The 24,185-nt window shown below is 40.8% G+C and overlaps 1 protein-coding gene across 2 annotated transcripts in view; it reads left to right on the top strand.

The window, feature by feature from the left end:
• Positions 1-24,185, top strand: part of GIGYF2 (GRB10 interacting GYF protein 2) — a 67,905-nt gene that overhangs the window by 41,136 nt on the left and 2,584 nt on the right. Inside the window, exons 8-26 of one of the 2 annotated variants that reach the window (XM_009886530.1) lie at positions 3,670-3,869; positions 3,958-4,120; positions 4,207-4,407; positions 4,927-5,117; positions 5,818-5,977; positions 7,922-8,088; positions 8,493-8,581; positions 9,599-9,706; positions 10,268-10,365; positions 10,865-10,965; positions 11,775-11,936; positions 16,774-16,932; positions 18,216-18,452; positions 19,042-19,164; positions 19,779-19,982; positions 20,106-20,311; positions 20,615-20,769; positions 22,075-22,295; positions 22,616-22,763. In XM_009886530.1, the coding sequence (XP_009884832.1) occupies positions 3,670-3,869; positions 3,958-4,120; positions 4,207-4,407; positions 4,927-5,117; positions 5,818-5,977; positions 7,922-8,088; positions 8,493-8,581; positions 9,599-9,706; positions 10,268-10,365; positions 10,865-10,965; positions 11,775-11,936; positions 16,774-16,932; positions 18,216-18,452; positions 19,042-19,164; positions 19,779-19,982; positions 20,106-20,311; positions 20,615-20,769; positions 22,075-22,295; positions 22,616-22,763 (3,093 nt within the window). Of the gene's footprint in view, positions 1-3,651; positions 3,870-3,957; positions 4,121-4,206; positions 4,408-4,926; positions 5,118-5,817; positions 5,978-7,921; positions 8,089-8,492; positions 8,582-9,598; positions 9,707-10,267; positions 10,366-10,864; positions 10,966-11,774; positions 11,937-16,773; positions 16,933-18,215; positions 18,453-19,041; positions 19,165-19,778; positions 19,983-20,105; positions 20,312-20,614; positions 20,770-22,074; positions 22,296-22,615; positions 22,764-24,185 lie in introns of both variants that reach the window. The other variant, XM_009886529.1, reaches the window with a different exon arrangement.

Raw genomic sequence — 24,185 nt, 5'->3', positions numbered from 1 at the left:
TTTGCTAGTTGTTCTGGGTAAATGTGGTACTGCTGCTATCGTAGATGTGAAATAGGATCTTTAGACTGGGTTAACTATCTGTAAGAAAAAGTGACCATAGCTTTAAATTCACTGGCAGCTTCGAAGTTCTCTTGATTTTATTTTTTTTTTTATTTTTTAGCCATCTTTTTTAATGATTTAATGACTGCTTACCTAAAAAGCCGCTTCTTTCTGTTGTTCCAGTTCTTGCAGTCATACAATGATTGCCCTTTAAATTTGCAGAGCAAGTCCATTTAATCAGGTATATACAAACTGTTTCGATCCCCAAACTAGTGAATGATGTATAGATGCTTTTGGTTTTATTTTTTGTTACCAAGTCATCCTTAAAGACTAGAAATCATCTCTTCTTGCCTAACATTTTTTTGATATAATTTTTTGTCTTTGCTTAAGCTGCTCTATTTTCCTGAAAAGTATTTTAAAGATGCCTTAGTCTGTAATCTGATATAAAGACTTTTTTGTTGCTGCTTTTTTTGAAAAGGTTTTCAAATTCATCTTGGTTCACTCCATTTTCAGAATCAACTGCTGCGAATGAAGTAGACTGCTTAATTTTTGGCCATTGTGCTTTGTGTTTCCTGAATATCTCAAAGCAGCTTAAGTACATCTTGTTCTAAAATGGAGCAAAATAAAAAGGAGGTTCATATACAATATATGCCGAGAAAAGTAAAATGTGTACTCTTCTTGCTTTTGTTTAATATTTAGTATTGTTTAGGTTAGTATTTAGTATTGTTTTAGTGTACACTAGAAATTTCTTTACTGACTTAGAGAATATAACTTTTAAGAGATAAATAGCTATTAAGACTAAATTGAGACTAAAGTGTACTTGGTTTTCCTGAAACAGCCAGTAGTCCTTTCTTTCACCTATAATGTCACCATAAATTGCAAGGGGTAAATTTAGCTTAAAATTCTTTTTTAACCTTGGAATCTTGATCATATAACTGGTGTCTAATGATGATACAGGAATGAATTTAAAGCTATGTTTGTGTCCTAACTGTTGCTTACAAAGCTTTAGGTAAGAATTTAAGGTCTGCCTTTCCTTTGACTCGCTTTAAAGATTGGCAGCCCTGTACTTCACACCTGAGTTGCTCACTGTATTCTAACGAGGCTTTTATAAACTTTTGTTGCTATTAAAAACAAGGGCATGAATCTGCTCCACTTACCTCTCCTTTTTGCCTGTCCACCTAGCTCTGAAAATGTGTGGGATGTAAAAGGAGGTTGTGTGACTAAATCCTTGCAAGCAGACCACATGATAGACAGAATCTTAACTCGAATTTTGAAAATACCTGGAAATAACCCAACACTCAGAATTCACCTTCAAAACCCATGTTTGAGTCCCACTATGAAGAGCCTGTGCTGCTGGTGTAGGGATGTGAGCCGTGTAAAAATAACTGAGGGTCCTCAGTGCATGGTCTCAAGATGGCCCGTTTATGGCTGCGCAGAAAGTACTTAATACCAAATTTTCCTCCTCTATACAAAAGAGAGCTGAAGAAGAGATACTTGGCTCATTGCAAGAAGGACAGCACACAGACAGAGATAGTAATTTGTTTGTAGGATACAGCGTTGCCGGGTTCAGGCCATAGTTCTGTTTTTCCATATATTGGGAAACCTGACGTGGACATTGCTGGGTGTACTGAGGGGATGTCTGCCTCTGGTTTTAATCAGAAATGCAGACTGGTTGTCAGCAACCTCACACACTTAAACCTTGGAAAAAGCCCTCCGATTTCAGAGGAAGTCCTGGTTTTGATGCATTGATATTTCTGACGGGGGAAGGGGAAGTAAACTTAACGCTGCTTCTCATGCCGTGTCGGTGGAATTTTCGTGTCAGGCCTTTTCTTTCAGGGAGACTGTGTTGTCCTGCTTCGTTGCTGGTTGCTCCCAGAGATGCTTTTGTTCTTTTAAAATTGAGCAGCATTTTAATGAGACGTTCATATGCATGACTTGCTTGAAAAGAAGGCCCTGGGAAACCTGCACCTCCTGAGCGTGCACTAAGCTGGAGCCCAGGGTGCTGTGGGCAGAGGCGCAGGGGGTGGGATGCAGGCATCCTCTGCTGAAGAAGATGGCGAAACGATTATTACTTGAGCTCTCCGGAGTACTTACTCCATTAGTGCGTCTTCAGTGAGCCTTTGCTTACATATTTTTCAAGAAGGTCTTGATGAAGAAGTCTGACATAACAGGCCTAAGACGTGAAGAACTGCTTTAAAGCAGGCAGAAAAGATGGGATAAGTGCAAGCTTAGAGTGCCTTCTTTCTTTCCTTAATGACATTAAAAAGGTTGCCTCAGAACATTGATCTGACAGTTTTGCATATCGAAAATGTTACTTATTTGGTTTCCAAAGCATGACTGTGCATATAAAAGCATATGAAGCATCTATTAAGTTATACAGTGAAATTATTTGCAAATAAGCACAGATGGTATAGCGAAGGCCTTGTTAAAGTCTAACCTTTTGTGTTTCCTTGATAAAATATAATCTTAAAATTCAGTGTTTCTAGAAGGAGCTTGTTTTTATGATTTCCTGTATTTTTGAGGCAAAGGTGGATTTTTGCATGGTTAGTGTTAATACTTAGGATACTAGGGTTGATGTGGAAACATTCCTCACTCGTATAAAGCACATGGAACAGAGGACAATGTTTCTCCTCTTTTCTGTGATTTTTTTTTTTTCATAGCCATTTGATAAACATTGAGACTGCACTGATAGCACAAATTCTGAGACCGAAAAAAGAATTTTTTGTTTTCTCCAGAAAAGAACACAGCCACCACTAAAAGCACTAAAAACTAAAGTGCTTTCATTTTTGCTTTGCACCTTTCTGGTAAAGACAGCTTCTATTGGATGGAAAGCTGTTTACAGTCCTCTCATGCCCAATTTGTTTTCCTTAGCAGCAAGTTCTTTACAGTTTAAATAGCATTATTGCAGTCAGAGGATTTTAAGCTTCGTTGAATGAAGATGTCTTCTGAATAGATTAGAAAGAAAAGTGAAATAAAATTTATACTTGACTTGGGAAAGCTTTCCCTCTTTTCTTATTACCGTTCCAAGTTTCAGTATTCCACGGCTAAAAAATTACCATTCAAGAGACGTAACAGTCCTTTCAAAGGTATTTGAACAGTCATCAGTCCACTTTTCATGTATGTGCCCAAAAGTGTCTCTGAGGGGAAGAGGAAAAAAGCATGGGTGGCTTGTTCAGGAGGTGACTTTTGCAGATCGCCTGAAAGAAAATATAAAATCTTATACATACAAAAATGCCAAAAAAATATTTAAGTCAATGGTGGCTAGTAAATTCAATCAGCATCTAGTGTCGCTTGTCTTATTTTGATGTTCTGTCGTGTTTTAGATTATGTAGCCCAGCTTTCTTAGCCTTATGTGTTTTTTTTAATGCTCATAATACAGTTTATGATGTGGGGATATACAGTGGACAATGTTTGAAAGTCTCCTGCTTAATGGTAAGGTACACCTTTTCTTTCCCTTGTCCTTTAGGATGCCTGTTCATAGTCGGATTGTACCCTGTAGGGGCTTTCTGAATTTCTGTCCCTGTTTGTCCTCTCTTCACCCACCCCTTCACCCTTCCAAGTAAGCTGCTACCCCTGGGACTGTCTTGTAAAGTTACTTTCCCCCCACCTTAGACGGCCCTCGTTCTGCAGGCTGGCGAGAACACATGGAGCGACGGCGGAGGTTTGAATTCGATTTCCGGGAACGAGATGATGAACGGGGTTATCGACGAGTACGGTGTGGGAGTGGTAGCATGGATGACGACAGAGACAGTCTCCCTGAGTGGTGTTTAGAAGACGCAGAAGAAGAAATGGGAACATTTGACTCCTCTGGAGCATTTCTCTCTTTAAAGGTGAAAAGCTGTCTCGGGCCCTTTGTTCACTTTGAGCAAATGTCCCGATATGTCGGGTGGATTATGGATGATTATGTTGACTTTGTAGAAGGTGCAGAAGGAGCCAATCCCTGAGGAACAGGAGATGGACTTCCGACCTGTGGAGGAAGGGGAAGAAAGATCTGACTCTGAAGGGAGCCACAATGAAGAAGCCAAAGATCACGAAAAGACCACCAAGAAAGAGGGGGAGAAAACAGATAGAGTAGTGGCAGGTAAGGGGGACTTCTCATGCATCTGTTCTATGCTGCAGCGTAGAATTTCCATTAATTCAGTTACGTAGAACCATGCAATGTTACAGAAGCAGTGGAAGAAGCAGTCCAAACATCTTCACCGGCTGCCAGGTCAGATACCCCACCGAAATCCCAGCCTCCAGACCCACTGCAGACAAGCCTTTTTGAAAGGAAGGAAGAGTCTGTGCCAGAAAGAACAGAAAAAACAGAAGAGAAAGAGAATCGAACGGAGAATACACCGCCCGCCAAAATGTCCAACAGAGGGGAAGGTAATAAACTTGGTAGATAAATTTAGTCAGTTTCCAGTACTTGTGATTAGTCTTGGTCTCTTTTAAGAGATGAGGACTGGATTATGGTGATGAAAAGCCAGAATTTACCAACTGGTTTTGTAAATACAGGATTTGTTGGATATGCTATCCCAAATGCTTGCAGTTCACTGGTACTTCACATCGCAATGCGGTTTAGAGAAACATGAGCTACCTGTGGATGTGTCTTATTGTGGCAGAGCAGATCAGTCTGGAAAAATGTATATGGCCAGGGAGTGGGATATGCTGAAATGTGCCGAGTTCTGCACTGTTAGAACTAAACTGTTTGTTCCTTGAAGCTAGGTTGGGTGCCTGTGCTGTAAACAGTACCAATGTGCAGTCATACATACAGAAGATCTGAAAATGCTTTTGCTTTGGTGCTAATTTTAAGCTGTTGAATGGTTTCTACAGTAAGTTCTTAAAAGTAATTTTCATTTATTTTCATGTTAAAGATAATGAATTAATTTTAACATTTTTCTTTAGATTTGGCTTCTGTTGCTCAACCTTTGCCACAGATTTCTGCAGACACAGCTTCTCCTGCTCATCTTTCTCCTCCTGTTTCCAATTCAAATCCTGCTCTGCGGCCAGTTCAGACACCTGTCACAGCTGCTCCAGGCATGGGCAACATTCCTACTGACCCAGATGATGAAGAGGGCCTCAAACACCTAGAGCAGGTAAAATTTCTCAAATTCCTTTGTTGTTGACAATTGTGAGACTGGAGGAATGCGGAATGCAAAAAATATTTGAAGCCCATAAAAAACCAGAAATGCAGCTGAAACCTTACACTCCGCAATATATCCTGAAAGCTACTTTTCTTCCCTCCATTATTTTTTTTGGAGACTAATTCAATGTAGTATTTTTATGAAAAAGGGTACTATATCCAGTGTTAAGAGCTACAGGCAGTAGCACTTATGACCGCTGTCAGGTAGCCTTACCATTTGCCTTCAGAAACCATAAAACAGTATGCCCAATATGTTTAAGAAACAACCAAAAAAAACCCCCCAACATATATAAATGAAGCACAGACTGTGTTTGTGAAAGTTTAGTGACTGCTGGCATGTAGAGCATTCTTCATGCTAGTGCTCCCATACCTGTTGTTATTTTTCACCATGATACTGTGCGGGACCTTCTTGGCAAGTTGTTTTAAAGCTTTGCTTATGCAGGTGAACCGTGCTTGTTCAGGATTCTGACAAGGTGGTACACTGAGCTCAGGGTTTGTGGTGCAGTTACACCAGTCCTTGAGTTGCCTGTAATTACTGGTCCATTCTTGAGCACTGGGTAGTACAAGGTTGTTATATTTGGCATGCTCGTTTTCATATCTGTAAGCACACATCTAACTCTTGTATTCCTTGCTGGTTTTGATGTCTCCTGCAGCAAGCAGAGAAAATGGTGGCATACCTGCAGGACAGTGCCCTTGATGATGAAAGACTAGCAGCAAAAATTCAAGAGCACAGAGCAAAGGGTTCCTCTATGCCATTGTTCCATGAAGCCATGCAGAAATGGTACTACAAAGATCCACAAGGAGAAATTCAGGGTAGGTCTGTGCCCTTTACACTTCCTCTTTTGTTTCACAGAACTGTTAGAGTTCTTCACAAAGTTACTACGGACAGATACTGATGCTTGTCTTTACAAAAGCAGCATGAGGAATATACCGTTCTAGAGTTAGGTTTTGAAAATAAATCTTCTGCTCATCACTGCCCCCATCAGCTCAGCATGCCTAATGTCCAGAATTAGATTTTCTTGTCGCTAAGGTTTGTCATCACTTCATGTTTCTGTAAATTGAGGTTAGACTAAAACCTGTTTTTCATGCCAGTGGTTACTCAGATTTCCAGGTAATGGTAGAAACAAAACAAGAACGTGACCATTCAGTTGTTTGTTGAAGAATCCATGAGAAACGTTGAAATCAGTTTTCTAGTCTGAGCCTGAAGACATTGAGTATTCAGGGAAGGGTAATTTGTTTAGAATCTAGAGCAAAGAGGAAGAAAGTTTTCACAAGCCAGTGCTCGCACGTAATCTCAGTTTAAATTGTACTTGCAGCAGTGCATTATCAGCTCATGTAATAACAACTATCTCATGCTTGCAGTTTTACTTAAGTAATCTTTTTTTTTATGGAAATTGGAACAGACCTTTCGTATAGATAGTCGCATCTTTGCATTCAGAAGGTACTTTTCTTTTGGAGGTCTCAGGGCTGTGTTTTAGCAGCTGCTTGGCTGCCTCCCAAAACTGCAGTTGAGCAGCGAGTTCCTTACTTGCTGTACTTCGCTAAGTAGTTGCTAATGCTGTTTAGTGTTAATGACTTCCTCGCCTATCAACCCTAGATAGGATTTATGGAGGTGTTAGTTGTGGGATCTGTGCCAGTCTCTTGTCTGCAGGTGTTACATATCTTTAGGTTTTTCTTATCCCTTTCAGTTTAAAGGATGAGAACCATAAAGCGTTTTTATTTGCACAGTGTGCTTCAAACTGTATGCTGCTCACTGCTGGGTGTCTGTTGCTCAGTGATGGTCTGACAGTTTTTTGTTGGAGTAAGTACTTCCTTGAATGTGACCTCCAGAATTAAACGCTCCCACATTTTTTTATTTTTATTTTCTTTCCTGGGATATCTCTTGTGGTTTCATATTCTCTGGGTGGCATTACTGTCTAAAGATACTTTTACAGAGAAGGCAAGAATTGCTGAACACTCTTGCTTTTCAGAAGATACTTTTGCAAAAAATGTATTTATGTGGTTCTTGCTCTGTTAAATAACCTATTTTATTTATACTGGCTTTGTTTCCATTTGGATATGTAAAATGAGTATAGGAGTCTTCCTTTTGAAAGGAGTGACTGAAATCTTTCTCAGGAAGAGAGGAAGTAGCGTTGCTTTTTGAGAAAGGAAAAGAGAAACTGGTTTCCTCATTGTCTTAAAAAATGTAATCTTGTACTCAGAGGTGGATCTGCTCATCTGCTAAGTTCCAGAAACAAAACTTGTATAAAAGATACGAAGTCCTCTGATTTCAAGGCAAGAGTTGAAACAGGCTAAGATTGTTTAATTATCTGTGCAGTGTATGTGGGGAAAGTAGTGCTTGTGCTTTTAGCACTATCAGCTAGCGGATACTGCTGAGATCTAAACTGGAAATTGCAGCTGTTGTCAACTCGATGCTGATCCTGAAGCAGTGAGCTTTGCTGGAAGGCAGGATGCGTATTAGCTGGACCAAGCTCCGCACCACCGTGGCTGCTTGGCTCGTCTCCCTCCAGTGCGTGGTAAAAGCAGTCATGCACTTTTCAATAAAAGCTATCTCGGGGGATGTTTTTGCCACTGTAAAACATCTAGATATGTTCATTGACAGTCCAGTCTTGAATGTGCTGTCTGTCCAGACAAGTGGATGAGATGAACAGGAACAGGTATTGCAGTACTTTAACAAGCACTGTGCTCTTTGTTTCCAGAATGCTCAACTTGGCCTTATTTCCCTTCCCCCATGTGTATTGGTTGGTGTTATTTCAGGTCCTTTCAGTAATCAGGAGATGGCAGAGTGGTTCCAGGCTGGATACTTCACTATGTCGCTGTTGGTTAAGAGAGCCTGTGATGAGACTTTCCAGCCGCTGGGAGACATCATGAAAATGTGGGGCAGGGTTCCCTTCACTCCAGGTCCAGCACCACTTCCACATCTGGTAATTATGTGACAGTTAAAGTATTCAAATAGTCCCATAACAAATGGAAAGTGAACTATTTTCATGTCAACTGCTCTGTCTTGGAGTTGCAGTTGTTCCAAGCACCAAAGTTGAACCCTGTGTTAAATTACCTTCTTAAGAAGAGAAAAGATGCTCAGTTTAAAAATGTTTGTTTTGCCATGTCTGGGGCTGGAAGGTTTGGTCCTGTGATACATACAAGTGCTGTGTATTTCACAGTCACCATACTACAGGCTTTGTTTGTAAATGTTGATCTCTGTCTGGGTGTTTTTCTGCTTTCTTTGTCTTATCAGTTCAGAATGCAACTTTTATATTGCTTGCATTTGCAATACACTACTACTGTTATTATATGTTATTAAAATAGAATGTTTTATTCCTAAACACAGGGTGAGCTGGACCAAGAGCGGCTGACTAGACAACAAGAGTTGGCCCTGATCCAAATGCAGCACCTCCAGTATCAGCATCTTTTAATACAGTAAGACTGCCAGTCCCAGAGATCTTCCAGTGGCTGTGTTCTGCTCTGCATTTTTAATCACCTGGGTTCAGCTTCTTGTCATTGTTTCCTTGGGCAGTGGGGCTGGGAGTGCTTCACCTCCAACAGCAATAGCCTCCTTCCACAAACACCGGGGGCTCGATAGTCTACAGGATTAGAACAGAGTGTGGCACACTTCTCAGACTATTTTTCAGCGTCATGCATAGCTACTTTGGTGAGATCTGCTATATAGGTAGCTGTTGTGGTGAAACTGAATCCCAGCTATCCTTGTAACGCAGTTTTGGATGTCTTGGAGTCAGAGGAAGGCTTACATGTCTTTTGAACTGGAGGTGGAGAAGGTAGAACTTATTTTTGGTCTGCTTGCTCAGCTTTTTGAACGTCAGTGGAAGGTAACTGCTGGGGAAAGCAGTTTGTCATTCATTTTTGCCGAAGTTGACAGTTGTTCGGTTCTGGCCAGTTCCTAACAGCTTGTGTGCTAGGAGCTTGGAGGAAAGAAAGCAACCAGGTAGACTACTTGGTCAAGGGGTCCTGAAAGCATGTGCCACAATTATGATTTTTGGATACTGGTTGTCATCTTAAAGTTTGGTAAGGTGAGAGCCTGCACCTGTACTAGGGGATGCCTTGGCATACTAGGGAAGAGATTGATTTGTATAGGTGGGCAGTCATCAAAGCCAGATTAATTAGAGCCATCTGTATGTAATGTATAGAAAAAAGGAAGTAGTGTTGCATATCTTACAAGAGTAACATTGGACAGCAGTAACCAGTTGACATAGTTGAGGGTGAAGAGAAATTTGGTTGTGCTCATGTGGGCCACCTTGTTGTATTCTTGTTCTGTCCGAGGCCCCGTTCTGTGGTTTCCTCTAGTATTTAGCATGTACATTATATAGGTCAGTGGGCTTTAGTCCTGGAGAATGAATCTGTACGCAACTTCTGCAACTTGGGCATTATATAAATAAGCAAGTGACCAAGTACCAGTGATTCTCTGCTTCTCTTTTGAAGACAACAATATGCACAGGTGCTGGCTCAGCAGCAAAAGGCAGCCCTCTCATCCCAGCAGCAGCAGCAGCTCGCTATTCTCTTGCAACAGTTCCAGGCCCTGAAGATGAGGTGAGTTAGCCCAGACTTGAACTTAATACCATTCTTCCTATACTCTAACTTGCATATAACGATAATTATAATCTTGGCAGGGGTCCATCCTATTCAAGTTTGCTCATATTTGAGCATTACATATTTTAAAGGTTGTGTGAATATGAAACAGTTGCAGGATGTCGAATTCTTCTTTATATATGTAGCCTTCACCTCAGAGAATGTTTATGAAAACGAGGAGGAAAATCTTATAGTTGAAATCATACCTTTTAGACAGATGTGTTGTGCTGGTAACAGAATGGCTTTGCCAGTTGAGTTCTGCAGTACTGTGTGCTTGTTCCTCAAACTAGCCTATACGCAGCAAATGCAAAACTGTAGCAGTATCTGGCTTAACCCTTGACTTGGCGCAGGGATGAGATGAGCAAGAACTCTGCGAGCAAGTAGTATTGTCCACATGGTATTTTTGTTTTAAATAGAGGTGTGGAAGGAAAGGAGTATGTTACAAGTTACTGAATCTCATGCGTGTTCAGAGCACTCCTCTCCCTGGAAGTGGCATGTTGACTCTTCCTGTTGGTATTGCAGAATATCTGAACAGAACATGATGCCACCTGTTACAAGGTCTGTGTCAGTGCCGGACACTGGCTCAATATGGGAACTTCAGTCAGCTTCACAACCTACAGGTAAGATGCTTAGCACGCGTCAGATATGTTGAGAAAAGTTTGCCGATTGAGAGCCAACATCTTTGAGATGATCACTCCCTTTTTCATGCTAGGGGAAGTTATTTCTGCATCAGTATTTTTTAACTGGTTCGGGCTACTTTGCCTTGCAGCTTAAATTCCATTTGAGAGCTGTGAATAATACGGTAATTCTTCCTGTGGTTATAGGAAGCCTTGATCCAAAGGGATTGAGTGTTACATTATAAAGGTGTTCTGCTTTGATGGGAGGAGTTTGAATAGCTGGTTCTTGTGTGGAATTCTGTAGGAAACCCAGCCTTGCTTCAGTAACGGACAAGTCTTTTTCTACAGGAAGATAAAGTGGCCCTCTACTAAGACTAATGTATTGTCATGATTTTAGTTTATAAAATACAGTAATTGCATAGACAAGATTTTCCCCTTTTTAGCTGTTTTTTGTTGATGTGCTTATTTTTGCTTGTCAATGTTTGTTTTCTTCACTATCTAGTCTGGGAAGGAAGCAGTGTCTGGGATCTCCCCATTGATACTGCAGCTCAGGGACCAGCTCTAGAACAACTTCAGCAGCTCGAGAAGGCCAAAGCTGCAAAGGTCAGAAACTGTTTTGTACTGTAAGAAGTTGGGATTGCTGTTCTGCAATGTAGCTGTGTTTCTTGAGCCAATGGAAGACTATTAGCTCTTCAATCTTCAGGCCGCTCTGTACGATTTTGATTAGATTTTCATGGAAAACACCATAAAGAGAATATGGGTTATAGAAACCAGTTACGAAATCCTTGTGGACTGCTGTTTGGAAACCATTGCTGTGGAGGTACTACTGACCTCTAAAGTAGGGATTGTATTTTTTACACTTGTGATTAAAAACTCTTCACTAGCCACCTCTGTTTTATAATGGGATCATCATGAGCTGTCATGCCAAACCCTGAGTAGGAACAGGTGGTAGTTCTCTTAATCCTTGCATCTTTTCACCAGAATTGGTTTGGGGAGTTGTAAGAGTCCTGTTTGTCAGGCTTGCTTCACACTTACTCTAGTATTAAATTATTTTTGTAAGTTTGAACCTGTATGATTCTGTGCATTTCCTGAAACTGATTATTTTATGACGTCTGCAAAGCAACTCACTACTAGCTTCTAAAGTCAGAGGTTATTTTAAGGAGCTGATGTAGAAAGTCTGACTAGAGAGCTGGTGTTCGTTACAGAACAGAAATTGTCAGAAATTGTTCTAGACTATTTCAGCAATCTGACCCCAGTAGGCAGCCAGCTGATAGGTAAAATTACAACTAAGGGAGAGCATCTGTCAGAGGCTTCACCGGTTATGTTGTTACTATAATCTCAGCAGAGTCGCCCTAAGAAGTGGTGTAGGAATACGTTACCTGCATCTGAGTATAGTTTTATGTGAATTGTAGCTAGAGCAAGAGAGGAGAGAAGTGGAAATGAGGGCCAAACGAGAGGAAGAGGAGAGGAAAAGGCAGGAGGAGCTTCGGAGGCAACAAGAAGAGCTACTTAGGAGGCAGCAGGAAGATGAGAGGAAACGACGGGAAGAAGAAGAACTGGCCCGCAGGAAGCAAGTGAGTTTCCTCAATGTAGTTCATCTCTGATTAATTGTAATACTTTATAAAACTCACTTTAAGAATCCTGTGAGGTCTAATTAATCTTTGGTAGGTGTGTATGAAGACAGTTCTAATATTTTTCATGTGAGTATATGAATTGATTCTTCTGTTTGTGATTTTTAAGAGCCCAAATTGCAATCTGAGAAATGGGCTTTGATGGTTCACTTCAAGATAGGTTCCTGTTTGTGAGCCGAGAGGCTTTATTCCGTGTGGAATATTCCCTCCCAACTTCTTAGTGTCAATATTAGACTTCAGTTAGTTGCCCAGTTATTGTATGTTCAATCTTTACTCACCATTTATGCAGTCTAGTGCTTTGATAAGGGCATGTTCTGGAGTAGACTGGAGCTCGAGCAGCCGTTTCAAATGAATAAAACGTAGAGCACTATAGTGGAAAAAGTGAGTAATATTTAGCTTTTTTCCCCCCCTTTTTTTTTAACTTAGTAAATAACTTTTTTGAGTAAATGATTATCTGGGTTATAGTGTAGAGTCTGTTAGCTTTATTTTCTTGAGTTGATACTGGAAAAGGAAGGGATGTAGTTTGGACAAGCAGATTTGTTAAAATGAATGGCGTGACCTGTGTTAAAGTAGGAGAATGAACGTAGGAGTTGTAGTATGTTCTTAATCTTATAGAACACAGGATGGAGACATTATTAGCTTGATGTTTCTAGCATTTACTTCTGAATTCTGTATGGAAAAAAAGATTAACTGTTCCTTAAGTGTCATAGGAGGGAAAGACAGTGAAAGTTAGTTTTCACTCTGCATGTGAAGGATAGGGGTGATCACATTGAGCTTATTCGCTAAGTTAGTCAATAAATGCCCTGTGAAGTAGCACATGAATATCAGGTGAAAGTAAATAATTTTGTCCTTGAAAATACTTTCTACGTGCTTAGGTAGGCAGTTGTAAAGCGCATTTCCAGGTTTAAGGATCAGACATTTCTGAGGAAGCCTCTAGAATCTTTAGTTTTATTTGTAGGCTAGTCATAGACCTCAATTCACTCAGTGTTTGGGTTTTGTCACTGAACATCTCTTTTAATAGACTACAGTGTGATATGTAGTTAGCTTTCATGGTATCTTTAAGAATCAAGTCTATAAATAAATGGCTCCTTGCTTTAATTTATCTGCTTTGTGTACAGCAAGTCATTACGGTATACAGTGGAAAAGCATCCTTTGATGCTCAAGTTCAAGCTTCGCTGCAGCACTAAAGCAATAATATACTCAACAATTTTAACTTTTGAGTTAAGTTGCTTTAGATCTGTTTTAATAATAACTAACTTTTCAGCTGATCACCTGGTAACTCAATGTGTTTCATCCATGGTGGCTTGAAATAAATAGACTTGGGTTGTTTTTTTCAGACTTAACAGTTTTGCTACTGCGTATAACTTCTTAGAAATGTTCGTTAAATTCCGAAGTGTTTTGTCCACTTTGGATTTGTACAGTAAACAATCTGTGTCTCCCTTTCTGAGATGTCATGGGAAATAATTATTTACAAGGAGGAAGCAGAATGTGGTTGAAAAGCAGTAACAGCAAGTATCTTAGTTCACTACCAATGGAATAATTGCCACAATGCTTAATTCTGAGCAGTAATGGTCTTGAAAAGGTAACAAAAGAGTTAAAGCACTTCTCTGGAAAGAGAAAATAATATTGTATTCTGTATTTTAAAAAAAAAAACAAACTGGTCTAATATTTGAATCTGACTTCTGTACTGGAAGGCATTGTAGAATCAGGGATGAACTGATTTATTAGCATGGATTTATACAGAGGAGATGATGCTTAACAAATTTGATTAACTTCTTTTGAGGAGATGACAGTGAGAGCTGAGAGGGGTGAAGCAGTAGACTTAATCTGCCTGGACTTCAGGAAGGCTTTTGATGTAATACTGCATAAAAGACTAGTATATAAGGTTAGTAAATATGCTGTTGATGGTGAATTCTAAATAAAAAAAAAAATAACTAATAGAAATTCAATTCTGTAGGATGAAATGTCATACCAAATGTTGAATCCAGTTCTGTTCATAGTTTTCATCAATTACTTGCACTGTAGAATTGCAAACAGTAATGCCCAGTTTGTGTAGCTCCTGTATTTCTTTTTTGTTTCTGGTCTGGTATTTTCGATTTTGTAATGATTGCTCACTTTCAGGAACAAAATTTGAGGTTTAATAATTAGCTAATAATTGTTTTCTCTGAATTATATCTTTAGTGTTCCCTTTAAAGTACCTGGTTCACAGATGAGATCCACAAAACTAAAAGACTTGTAAGCCCTGGTAACATAGACGAGCAGAATTGCTGGTGTTACTAACTGCAAAAAATTCTGTAATATTTTATTTAAGAATCCACAATCTACTGAAATTAAGCTTGTTACTTAAGGATTTTCTGCAATATTATAGATATTTTAAAAGATCTGAAGTTGTCTATCTGTACAGTAAGATATGTGCGCTTGAAAACAATTATTAGAAAAGATGCACAAGAATATTGGGATTCTCTTGGAGCAGGAAGGCATGAATACAGGAGAAGTAAGAGCCAAAAGACTGAGTTTGTTTCCTATGCAAGTCAGTGGCAGAAAACTGGAGAGCTTTGAATGTCTTTGGTCACATGCTCAAACAAAAACATTGAATAATAAGAAGATACAGAAGTAAATATTAAGACAACCTTTTCTATAGCTGTGAAGAGTAGGAAAAAAGAATTACATCAGCCATGTGGTTCCCAGCTTTTCATAATCTTGCAGATTTTTTTCCTTGTGTTGTTACAACACTGTTCATCTTTAGTGCTCTAGGGGAGAGAAGGGTTTTTTTGTTGTTTTTTTTTTAATTGCTGTCATTCAACAGTGTCTCTCCTGGCATGCCTGAACAAGAAAGAGATCCCTACAGTTTTATTAATGGCAATTCTAGCCTCATTTCCCAAAGGGCAAGTAGGGCAGAGATCTGAATGGACCGCTGCTGTAAAGGAGGACTTGGTGACTTTGTCCATCTCTCTCAGGTACCATGTGTTACGTCAGTGACATCCCCCCGGCCTGGCTGGCAGCTGGGCATCCTGAGCTGAGATCCTGGTGTGTGGTCTCGAGTCAGACAAAACGGACTGGCACACCTCCAGCCTCCTCAGTAGCCTTTTCAGCAAAAGAAACGAGCAGAAATTTTTCAGCACTTGTACTGGGGACACTTGATTAATGTGACTTGACTGGATGTGTCCCGGTAATTCAGTTACAGGCCCAAGGAACAAAATGGTCTAGGTGTTGTGTGTTGCGCTTGAAGCTTTTGTGAATATGACAAATCAATGACTTGATTAACGAGAAAATGATTCACGGGCTACTGTTTTATGTCCAGCTAGCGGAAGAAAAACTTACACTTTTTGCACTTATATTTAGCACTAAACCACTTAATTCATATTCCTGTATGTCACTTACTTGGCTTGCAGCCAGCAGCTCTCCAGTGCTTATAAAAAATGTTCTGTCTACTGACAGTTATATTGTAGACATCTGAAGTTAGCTGTTGTCAGAGAGGAACCTGGTCCAGTTGTTCAGCCAACTGCATTGCAGTTTATCTACGCTGTATGTATATGAAGGTTTGGTGTCAGATTTAGTAAAAGGGTCTTAGATTTCAAAATTAGCTTCCTTGATTTACCAGAGTTCAGAATTTATATCCATGCTGCACAATTAGTCTCCCTTCATCCTGTGAATAATGTATTGCTTATAAAAAGCTTGTATGAGTACGATTGCACAGTACTGATCATTCAAAAGGAAAATGTGTTTATGAGAGCTTAAAGAAGTTCTTGTTCGAAAAGTAGGATCTTTAGGTTGAGTTGACAGGATAAGTCAGGAAGTGGAGAGAAGAATAGAAGGGATGAGAAGCAGGGTGGCCTTACCACACTTGTTGGACTTCAGAGATAAGAAAAGGCAGCAAAAACCAAGGGTATTTTATGCAAGGGCAAGTTAGAACTGGAGGAAAAATTGCACGGATGTGCTCCTGTTTAACAATATACAGGAAGCCAGCAGAAGGCTGGTTGTGCCCTATTCCTCCGAAAAGCAAGTAGCAGAATGGAAAAATTTCTCTTTATGATAAATCTTCAGAGCAGCAGGAAAGGGTGCTGATGTTTATTTTCGAGCTAAGTAAATAATTTTGAAAGCAAAACGTAATTTATTGGAAGCTATTTAAAGAACTTGGGGAAAGCCAAAAAATCAAAGCCCTCAAGAGACCTTTTGTTGGCCATAATGTTTAAACAGTATAGGAATAGCCCAGTCAAACCCCTTTCATCGAGTTCCACATCTCTGGGACTTCCGAAGGTTACAGTGTCCTTAAGTGCACTGGGCTGCTTTGGCTTATTTCTGGTGTCTGGAGATGTGGTTTGAGTTTTGTAGTGCACTTGAGTAGTCAGTGTTTAGAAACTCCTATAACTAGGAAAAGCTTCCACCTTATAGCTGACACCCAAAAAAAGGGAATTATTGATACCCACGTATTAAAATATACATGTTCAAGTACAGTTAGTACATCTTGGAAAGAGTAGTCTCACCCTTTGTTTTCACTCTCAACACCATTCGTTTTAAAACCAAAGATAGGCAATGATTTCATGTGTTTCTTTTTTCATTAAAATAATTCATTTATGTATGAGATGCACATTGCATCAAAAAACTTGTTAAACATGTGGGTGTGTAGTGTTTAATGTAGTTGTTGTAGTAGTGCTTAGCTTGGAGCTAAGGAGCTTTTCTTGAGGCCATTTATCTGGCCAGACCATGTTGTAGTCTGTGTTCTGATGTGGTTCATCAATAAAATGGCATTTATAGATTGACATTTTATTCCCAACTCCAGGAGGAAGCCCTGAGGCGACAACGAGAGCAGGAAATTGCACTAAGGCGGCAGCGGGAGGAAGAGGAGCGGCAACAACAGGAGGAAGCACTTAGAAGATTGGAAGAGAGAAGAAGAGAAGAGGAGGAAAGACGGCAGCGAGAGGAGTTAATTCGTAAACAGGTGAATGGCAAAAGGGACCTATTACATTTAATTACGGAGGCTGCCAGAACGAACAAGCTTTGAAACTTGCATCTGTGCCTGAGAGACCATCAGTTTTGGTGGAGGAAGGCAAAGCTTGTAGACAGTATCAAGTGAGTGAAAAATAGGTTGTTTACCCTGTATCCTGAGTTCAGACGAAGTAATCAGAATCTGATCTGCCCTTTGGAAAATAAATTTGTGTCGCATGAGTGTTTTCCTTCATGCTTGAGCCTTAAGAATGGCTTTGCAGCATGGTGTTTCTACTCCTTTCTTCAAAACAAAGGTAGAGTACAGTATCAGAATAACAACTTGTTTTGAATTGTCACTCTTTGAGCCTTTACTGTAGAACTTTTATCTTTAACATCATCTGAGATGATCACTTTTCCCAGTCTTTCTGTACTGTTCCAAGACTATACCCACTATCAAAGTTCCAGCTTTTGTCTTCCCTTTTCTTATCTTACTATTAACAGGGTTTTTTCCTCTTGGGGTCAGCTTTAGAAGTCCTTATTGGGGAACTTGAGCTTCCAGCCCTAGTTGATACTGTCACAGTCCCTAAATGGCAGGGAGGTTGGAACTCGATGATCTTTAAGGTCCTTTCCAACCTAAACCATTCTATGATTCTGTGATTCTAAATCAAACTGATCTTGAAACACTATTGGCTTCACATTAGCTTCCAGGTCCATTTCAGAATTGCCAGGTATTTAAAAATTCTTTTTCAGGGCTGTCCCTTATAATACATTCATCACCATTTCTGTCCCACCACAGAGTCATCTCCTTTGTTAGCAGAAACATTTTTTCCTTTGCAACTCCGGTGTTTGGTAAAAGCAGTAAACATCACCATCTTTGTCATCTGTTTTCTTCTGTCGACACCTCTTCTGCCTTTATTTCTGTCAAGGTTTATTCCATTGGAAGTACAGCATTGCTGGACTGTAAGTAGTGTAAGGAGGCGGAAGCAGCTCAGACTCGCAAAGTGCATAACTCCTAGAAGGAAAGTGGTGTGAAATTAGCTAGTCTGAACTAGGGAGATGTCAGTCTCTTCCAAGTCCCTTGATGGAGCAATGGGAAAGTTTAAAGTTTGAGGGGATGTAGACTATATTATTGGGCTTTCTTATCTGAGAAATGTAAAGCTAAATGAACAACCTAAACAGCACAGATTACGGATATAAAGGCCTCTCTGTTCTGTCGGGCTCTCAATACCAGAGAGTAGAAGTAATGTAGATGTTCTAAGTCTGCTTAGACTTTACTCTTCTTTATGTCCTGGGAAGGAAGAGGAGGCTGCCAAGTGGGCACGTGAAGAGGAGGAAGCTCAACGGCGACTTGAAGAAAGTCGGCTACGCATGGAAGAAGAGGCAGCCAGACAGCGGCTTGAAGAAGAAGAGCGAAAGCGCAAGGAGCTGGAACTCCAGCGCCAGAAAGAAATAATGAGACAGAGGCAGCAGCAGCAGGAGGCTTTACGACGGCTGCAACAACAGCAGCAACAGCAGCAACTTGCACAAATGAAGGTAACTGATTTCTACAGTTTAACTTCCTCCTTCAGTTCAGTGTAGTAAGTTAAAACCACAACTGGATTCAGGGTTGTCTACAGACTGGCTTGAACAGAGCAGAGGGGGATGAACTGTCTGGAGGGGGAAGAGGGTGAATAGTTGACTTTAAAAGTGATGGCAGAAACAAGAGGAAGGTAAGTTGCAAAACCCAAAAGAAAAAGGTTCAGTTGATAGAAGAGTACTGGAAAGGGGTTCCTGACTACAGATGTTTATTCTGCTGCAATGAGCAAGGGCCAGTGCAAAGTTTCTTAAATCAAAATGGATTGCTATTTGTCAGGCATTTATGTGTTACCTTATTCTTGATACGCTGAGGCTTTGACACTATGATACATCAGAGGGCAATTGAAAGAAACATATAATTTATACTTTGAGTGTGCTGTTTAATACTTAATTATGCCATATTATACTTTCCAATGTTTTGCTAAAGTTTAAAGCTGGCCTTTTTTTTCCCCTGTGCTGTGGGCTTATACTGATTTTTCATGATTATACTTCAGAAGTATTCTTTAAAACATTTTGTAATTCTTAGTGATGTTTTTTTTTGGCCCAGCTCCCTTCATCTTCAACATGGGGTCAGCAATCAAATTCAGGAGCTTGTCAGTCCCAGACCACACTGTCGTTGGCAGAAATCCAAAAGTTAGAAGAAGAACGAGAACGGCAGCTTCGAGAAGAGGTACATACACTAACGGTACACTAACAGACTCAACAATGTGAGTGCTAAACTGTTGATTAAGTGATTAGAAGGAATAATGCGGATGAGGAATGTTTATTTGAAATATCAGCATAGCCCAGGTAAAATCCTATCTTTCAGGCATAGATTCAATAAGTACTTGTTTGAAGGTTTTTATTGCTTCTTAATATAAATATGTGAGAGGAGGGGAAACTGTACTCTTTTAACCCTAGGAGCATAATGTGTTCACCAAACTGTAAAATTATTTGACATCTATTCTATAATTTGTTTGCATTTATGCACAAGACGGCATTTTGAGGGGCAGGGGGGCAAGTGGTGGTAGGAGAGAAGGTATTCCTCCAGGACTCCAAATGCTTAGCTGGCTGCAATCATGATTAGGCAAATTTATTCTGTCCTAGGCTAATGAGCAATTTGTATTTACTAGTTACTTAGTGTCTCCCTCTTTGGAGGAACAGTAATGGCTGAAAAAATAATAGGTCAGCCAGACTCTTCCAGAAGAGAGTGAAAGCAGTTTAAAACCAGTTTCTCAGCTAGACTTTTGAACAGTAATGATCTTCTGAAAGTACGGACGAGCACTTGTGTCTTGCATGCAACAGCAAAGGCGTCAGCAGCGTGAGCTAATGAAGGCCCTCCAGCAACAGCAGCAGCAACAGCAGCAAAAATTGTCAGGCTGGGGTAACGTCACCAAACCGACGGGCACCACCAAGTCCCTGCTGGAGATACAGCAGGAAGAGGCAAGGCAGATGCAGAAACAGCAGCAACAGCAGCACCAGCAGCCGAACAGAGTCAGAAATACTACGGTACGTGCGGTATTTATCTAATATGTGGAGGGAAACAGTACGTGACAGTTCTCCACGTGTGTTCATTACGGTTCTGCCAGGTCTGGTGCTAATAACCAGGATCTCTTTGTTATGTTTCAACAGCACTCTAACCTGCACACCAGCATTGGGAATTCAGTGTGGGGCTCCCTAAACACTAATCCCAGCAACCAGTGGGCATCTGACCTAGTCAGTAGCATCTGGAGTAATGCTGATACCAAAAACTCAAACATGGGTTTCTGGGATGATGCAGTGAAGGAAGTGGGACCTCGTAACTCGACCAATAAAAACAAAAGCAATGCCAGCCTCAGGTAGGAACTGGGGAAGGAGCTTCTGTAAAGAAAGGCTAATGCTCCCGAGATGATCACTTAGCAGTTATGACATCTTCCTGTGTTTTCCTTTTTTTCTGTGTCACTCAGGATCTGTTTTGACAACAAAAATAGCTAATAGGTGACCGTTCACAATTTATTTTGTCATCTACTTGGAAAATTAGTTGGTTCTTAAACAGTGTTTGCATCTTGTAAACTAGTGAGTCTTGTAACACTGTACTGTATGCTATACTGTTGATAAGTCTGGTAATTTATAACTTAGTATATGTGTTTTCTTTATCTCAGTAAATCTGTAGGTATTACAAGTAGACAAAACAAGAAGGTGGAAGAAGAGGAGAAGCTGTTGAAATTGTTCCAGGGCGTTAATAAAGCCCAGGATGGATTCACTCAGTGGTGTGAACAGATGCTTCATGCACTCAACACAGCCAACAACTTAGATGGTAAGAGGTGGGGAGGAATGTAAGTGATCCGCTCCGAGAAACAATGTCCAGTTTGTTTCCTGACCAGATAGTTCTGAGGGAAAGTAATGACATCAAAGTAATGTTTTTAATGCAGTCAGCAAAATGGCATCATTAAATAGCGGTCCAAAGAACTGGCTGCATCATCTTCTCCGTGGTTTTCATTTGGCTAACTACGGCAAATCAGTGGGGACTGGAAACAGTTTTAAAGTGCCACCCGGAGCTCTGCTGAGGATTTTTGGTGATCACAGAAGCATTATCAGCCAGCTTGATGAGGATCCAGTTCACGTTTAAGCACAGGCTTACCATATGCCCCTGTCCAAAACGTGTTTTGGTTTTTACTAATTGTGCTGGAGGGCACGTAGAGGACCTCCCAGCCCGAGATCACAAAGTGATACCGCCTTGTAGCGAATCACTGCAGGCTTCCTGCTGCCTCCGGTGTGGACCTGTGTGCTCCAGCATCTGCACGCTGCAAAGCTGTGGTTCTCTGGGACCCTTGAACCTGACTGGGGAACCAGCGCTGCCCCAAGAGCCAGGATCCCACCTCACACAACTGCAGAGCCGCAGCTTCCCTCCCAGAGAAGAGAGACCAGAAGTAACTTGTTGTCCCCATCTGTGATATACTGACTTGCTGCACGTGGTGTCAGAGGAGAGGCCGTGGCCCTGCAGTGCCACCGTGGGTCATACATCCACAGTGACCTTCCGTGCTTCCAAGGCTCCTTTGTGCCACAGGTGGCAGCCCGGTGTCCTGGCGTCTTCCTGGCTTGTGATTTGCTTTGCCCGTCTCCGCGTTATAATAAAACTCAGTGCAATAAAGTTAGTCTAAGAAAAAGATGGTAGAGAAGGCTTGCGAGTGAGCAAGCTGTTGAACTTCAGGTGCTTGCAGGTCAGGTCAGCCACTGTGGAGTGTGATCTGTTGTGCTTCCGCCAAAAAGAGACTCTACTGAGGAGAGTGCTGTGCCAAATTTAACGCCATTTGGGCCTGGCATTAAATTTGCGCTTTAAAGCCGGCAGTGGCTAAAGCTGATGGGCTGACGCACCCTTAGGATTGTCAGTTTCTTTTTCCTTCTCATCGCATTAGCTGGCTTTGTTATCCTTGCTTTGACTGCAGAATAGATGCAACACTGCACTGTAGGGCTTTACTCTAGGGAACTTAGCAATTGCAAACAGCTTGCCCTTCTATTAGACTAGCAACTATTTGAAACAGAAATCCAAAGGTTGTGCTTATTGCACGCACGTGTTCACACATCAACACTCATTCCCTCGTGGTCTGCCTTCCTCTTGCAGTTCCCACGTTTGTTTCTTTCCTGAAGGAAGTGGAGTCTCCCTATGAGGTCCATGATTACATCCGAGCCTATCTTGGAGATACTCCTGAGGCCAAGGAGTTTGCCAAGCAGTTTCTTGAGCGCCGTGCCAAACAGAAAGCCAGTCAGCAGCGACAACAGCAGCAGCAACAGGTAAATCTTACTCGCTACGGTCCTTCCGAGTGTATAGAGACTATGTTTGAGGTGGAAGAGTCTGCATTTCTGCTGGATCGGTAGGAGGAGGAGCAGGATTTTACAGGTGGTGTGAAATGCAGAGCATAAAGCAGATTTCAGATACTTACTGCAGAATCAAGTATCCTTTATAACTAACAGTTGTAGATCAAAGTGTCTTAGCGTGCTCATCCTGGGTATGCTTTAGAAAGATGTTGGATGGATGCATCAGTGGCAAGTGCTGCCACACCTGAGGTAGAAAGTGCCTCTTTAAACTCTCTGAATCTTTTCAGTATAAATAAACCAAACTTTTAATTGCACTTTATAATCTTGTACTTGGCTTTGTTTTCTAGGATTCCGTGTGGGGGATGAACCACAGTTCGCTACATTCGGTCTTTCAGACCAATCAGAGCAACAACCAGCAATCCAATTTTGAGGCTGTGCAGAGCGGGAAGAAAAAGAAGAAACAGAAAATGGTTCGTGCAGATCCCAGCTTGTTAGGTCAGTGTTAATTTTTAAAAATAATTGTTTAATTTGGGAAAAGCCTTGTGGCATGCAGATTTCTTGTTAACCCTAAATGTGAGTATTGAATTTCAACAGAAAAGGTAGTTGTTGAAGTGTCTTTAGAATTTGTTTCAGTATTATTATTTAATGATTTAAAAAATCTGTATTGGTTTAATGGAAAACTTTTGTCAAACTTTCCCTCGCGAAAAAGCTTCTTCAGTACCTTGGTTATAACCTGGAAACCTTTCAGGGGTTCAGGGATGTGAGTTAAACTGCCTTTCCTCTTTTGAGTTGACCTATGTCTATTTTATTGAATTAATGCTAATTCATTCTTTTAAGAAAAGCAGGTTTTCTGTTTCTTCATCAGGAACAGCTTTTTCAGGCTTTATCCCTTCCTACCTTTTTACATGAGCTAAAGATAGCAGAGATCTTAAAAAAAAAAAAAAAAAAAACCAAAAAAACCAAAAAAAAACAAACCCAAAACCCACCCCAAACTGAAAAGTGGTCACAAGTTTTCAATTGGAGGTAGTGGAGATGGTGACATCACCCCCCTGTTTTCTCTCTCTGAATTCTTATGCGATGGTGGTGGTTAACCAGTCCCCTACAGCATTGGTGGAAAGGTTTCTTTAAAGCGGCCTTCAAGATACCCTTCAAGGGTGTCGTGTCAGTACATGAGTAGTGAGTGTTACGGGATGTAATGTGTCGCTGTGGTATTCTTGTAGAATAGATGTGTCCACATTTGTGCTGCCGTGTGATGAAAGGAAACTTGGGCACCGCGCCGGGCCGGTACTTGTTGCGCTGGAGCTACGTAGCTCGTATTTGTGTAAAGCAGCCTGGTATTAGCCACCTGGAAGTCACTGCTTTTTTAAGGCTCTAACCGCCTTTTGTTTTTTATCTTCCCTTCTTATTCTCGACAAAATCAATACTCTTCAGTTAAACCGATGATTTCCGCATTGCGGTATACTGAACTTGGTGGAATGCGGAACGCCGCCCCTGGATGCAAATCCAGGGGGTCTGATCTGGGTCTTCAGTTTAAAAACCTGTTCATGTAATGTGAAGGAGAAATCGGTAAATACAATTAAGAAGTTGCAACTGTAAGAGAAGTAGCACATGCAGCTTCTTAAAAATGTACGCTGATACGAAATACTGATTACAAAATAATTCTGAAAACTTTTAGGTAACATACTGCCACGAGAGGGAGCCAAAACAATTTTCTTAAACCTACTGAACAGAGCAGATTTTATCTGTTGAAGATAATGACTGTGAAAAGCAGTTTGTTTTCTAGCACAGAGCAAGCCTGCGTAGCAGTCTCAAGACAATGAAATGTCAGGTTTGTGTTTAGCAGCTTTACACAGGAAAACTTCCCTTTTTCTCGTACTCCATATGGGGTTGGTACAAGCATAAAAATTGGATTTCAGC

This window comes from Charadrius vociferus, unplaced genomic scaffold (genome assembly GCF_000708025.1).
Source record: "Charadrius vociferus isolate BGI_N301 unplaced genomic scaffold, ASM70802v2 scaffold1346, whole genome shotgun sequence".
Lineage (NCBI taxonomy): Eukaryota > Metazoa > Chordata > Aves > Charadriiformes > Charadriidae > Charadrius > Charadrius vociferus.
This window is presented reverse-complemented; position numbering and strand designations above follow the sequence as displayed.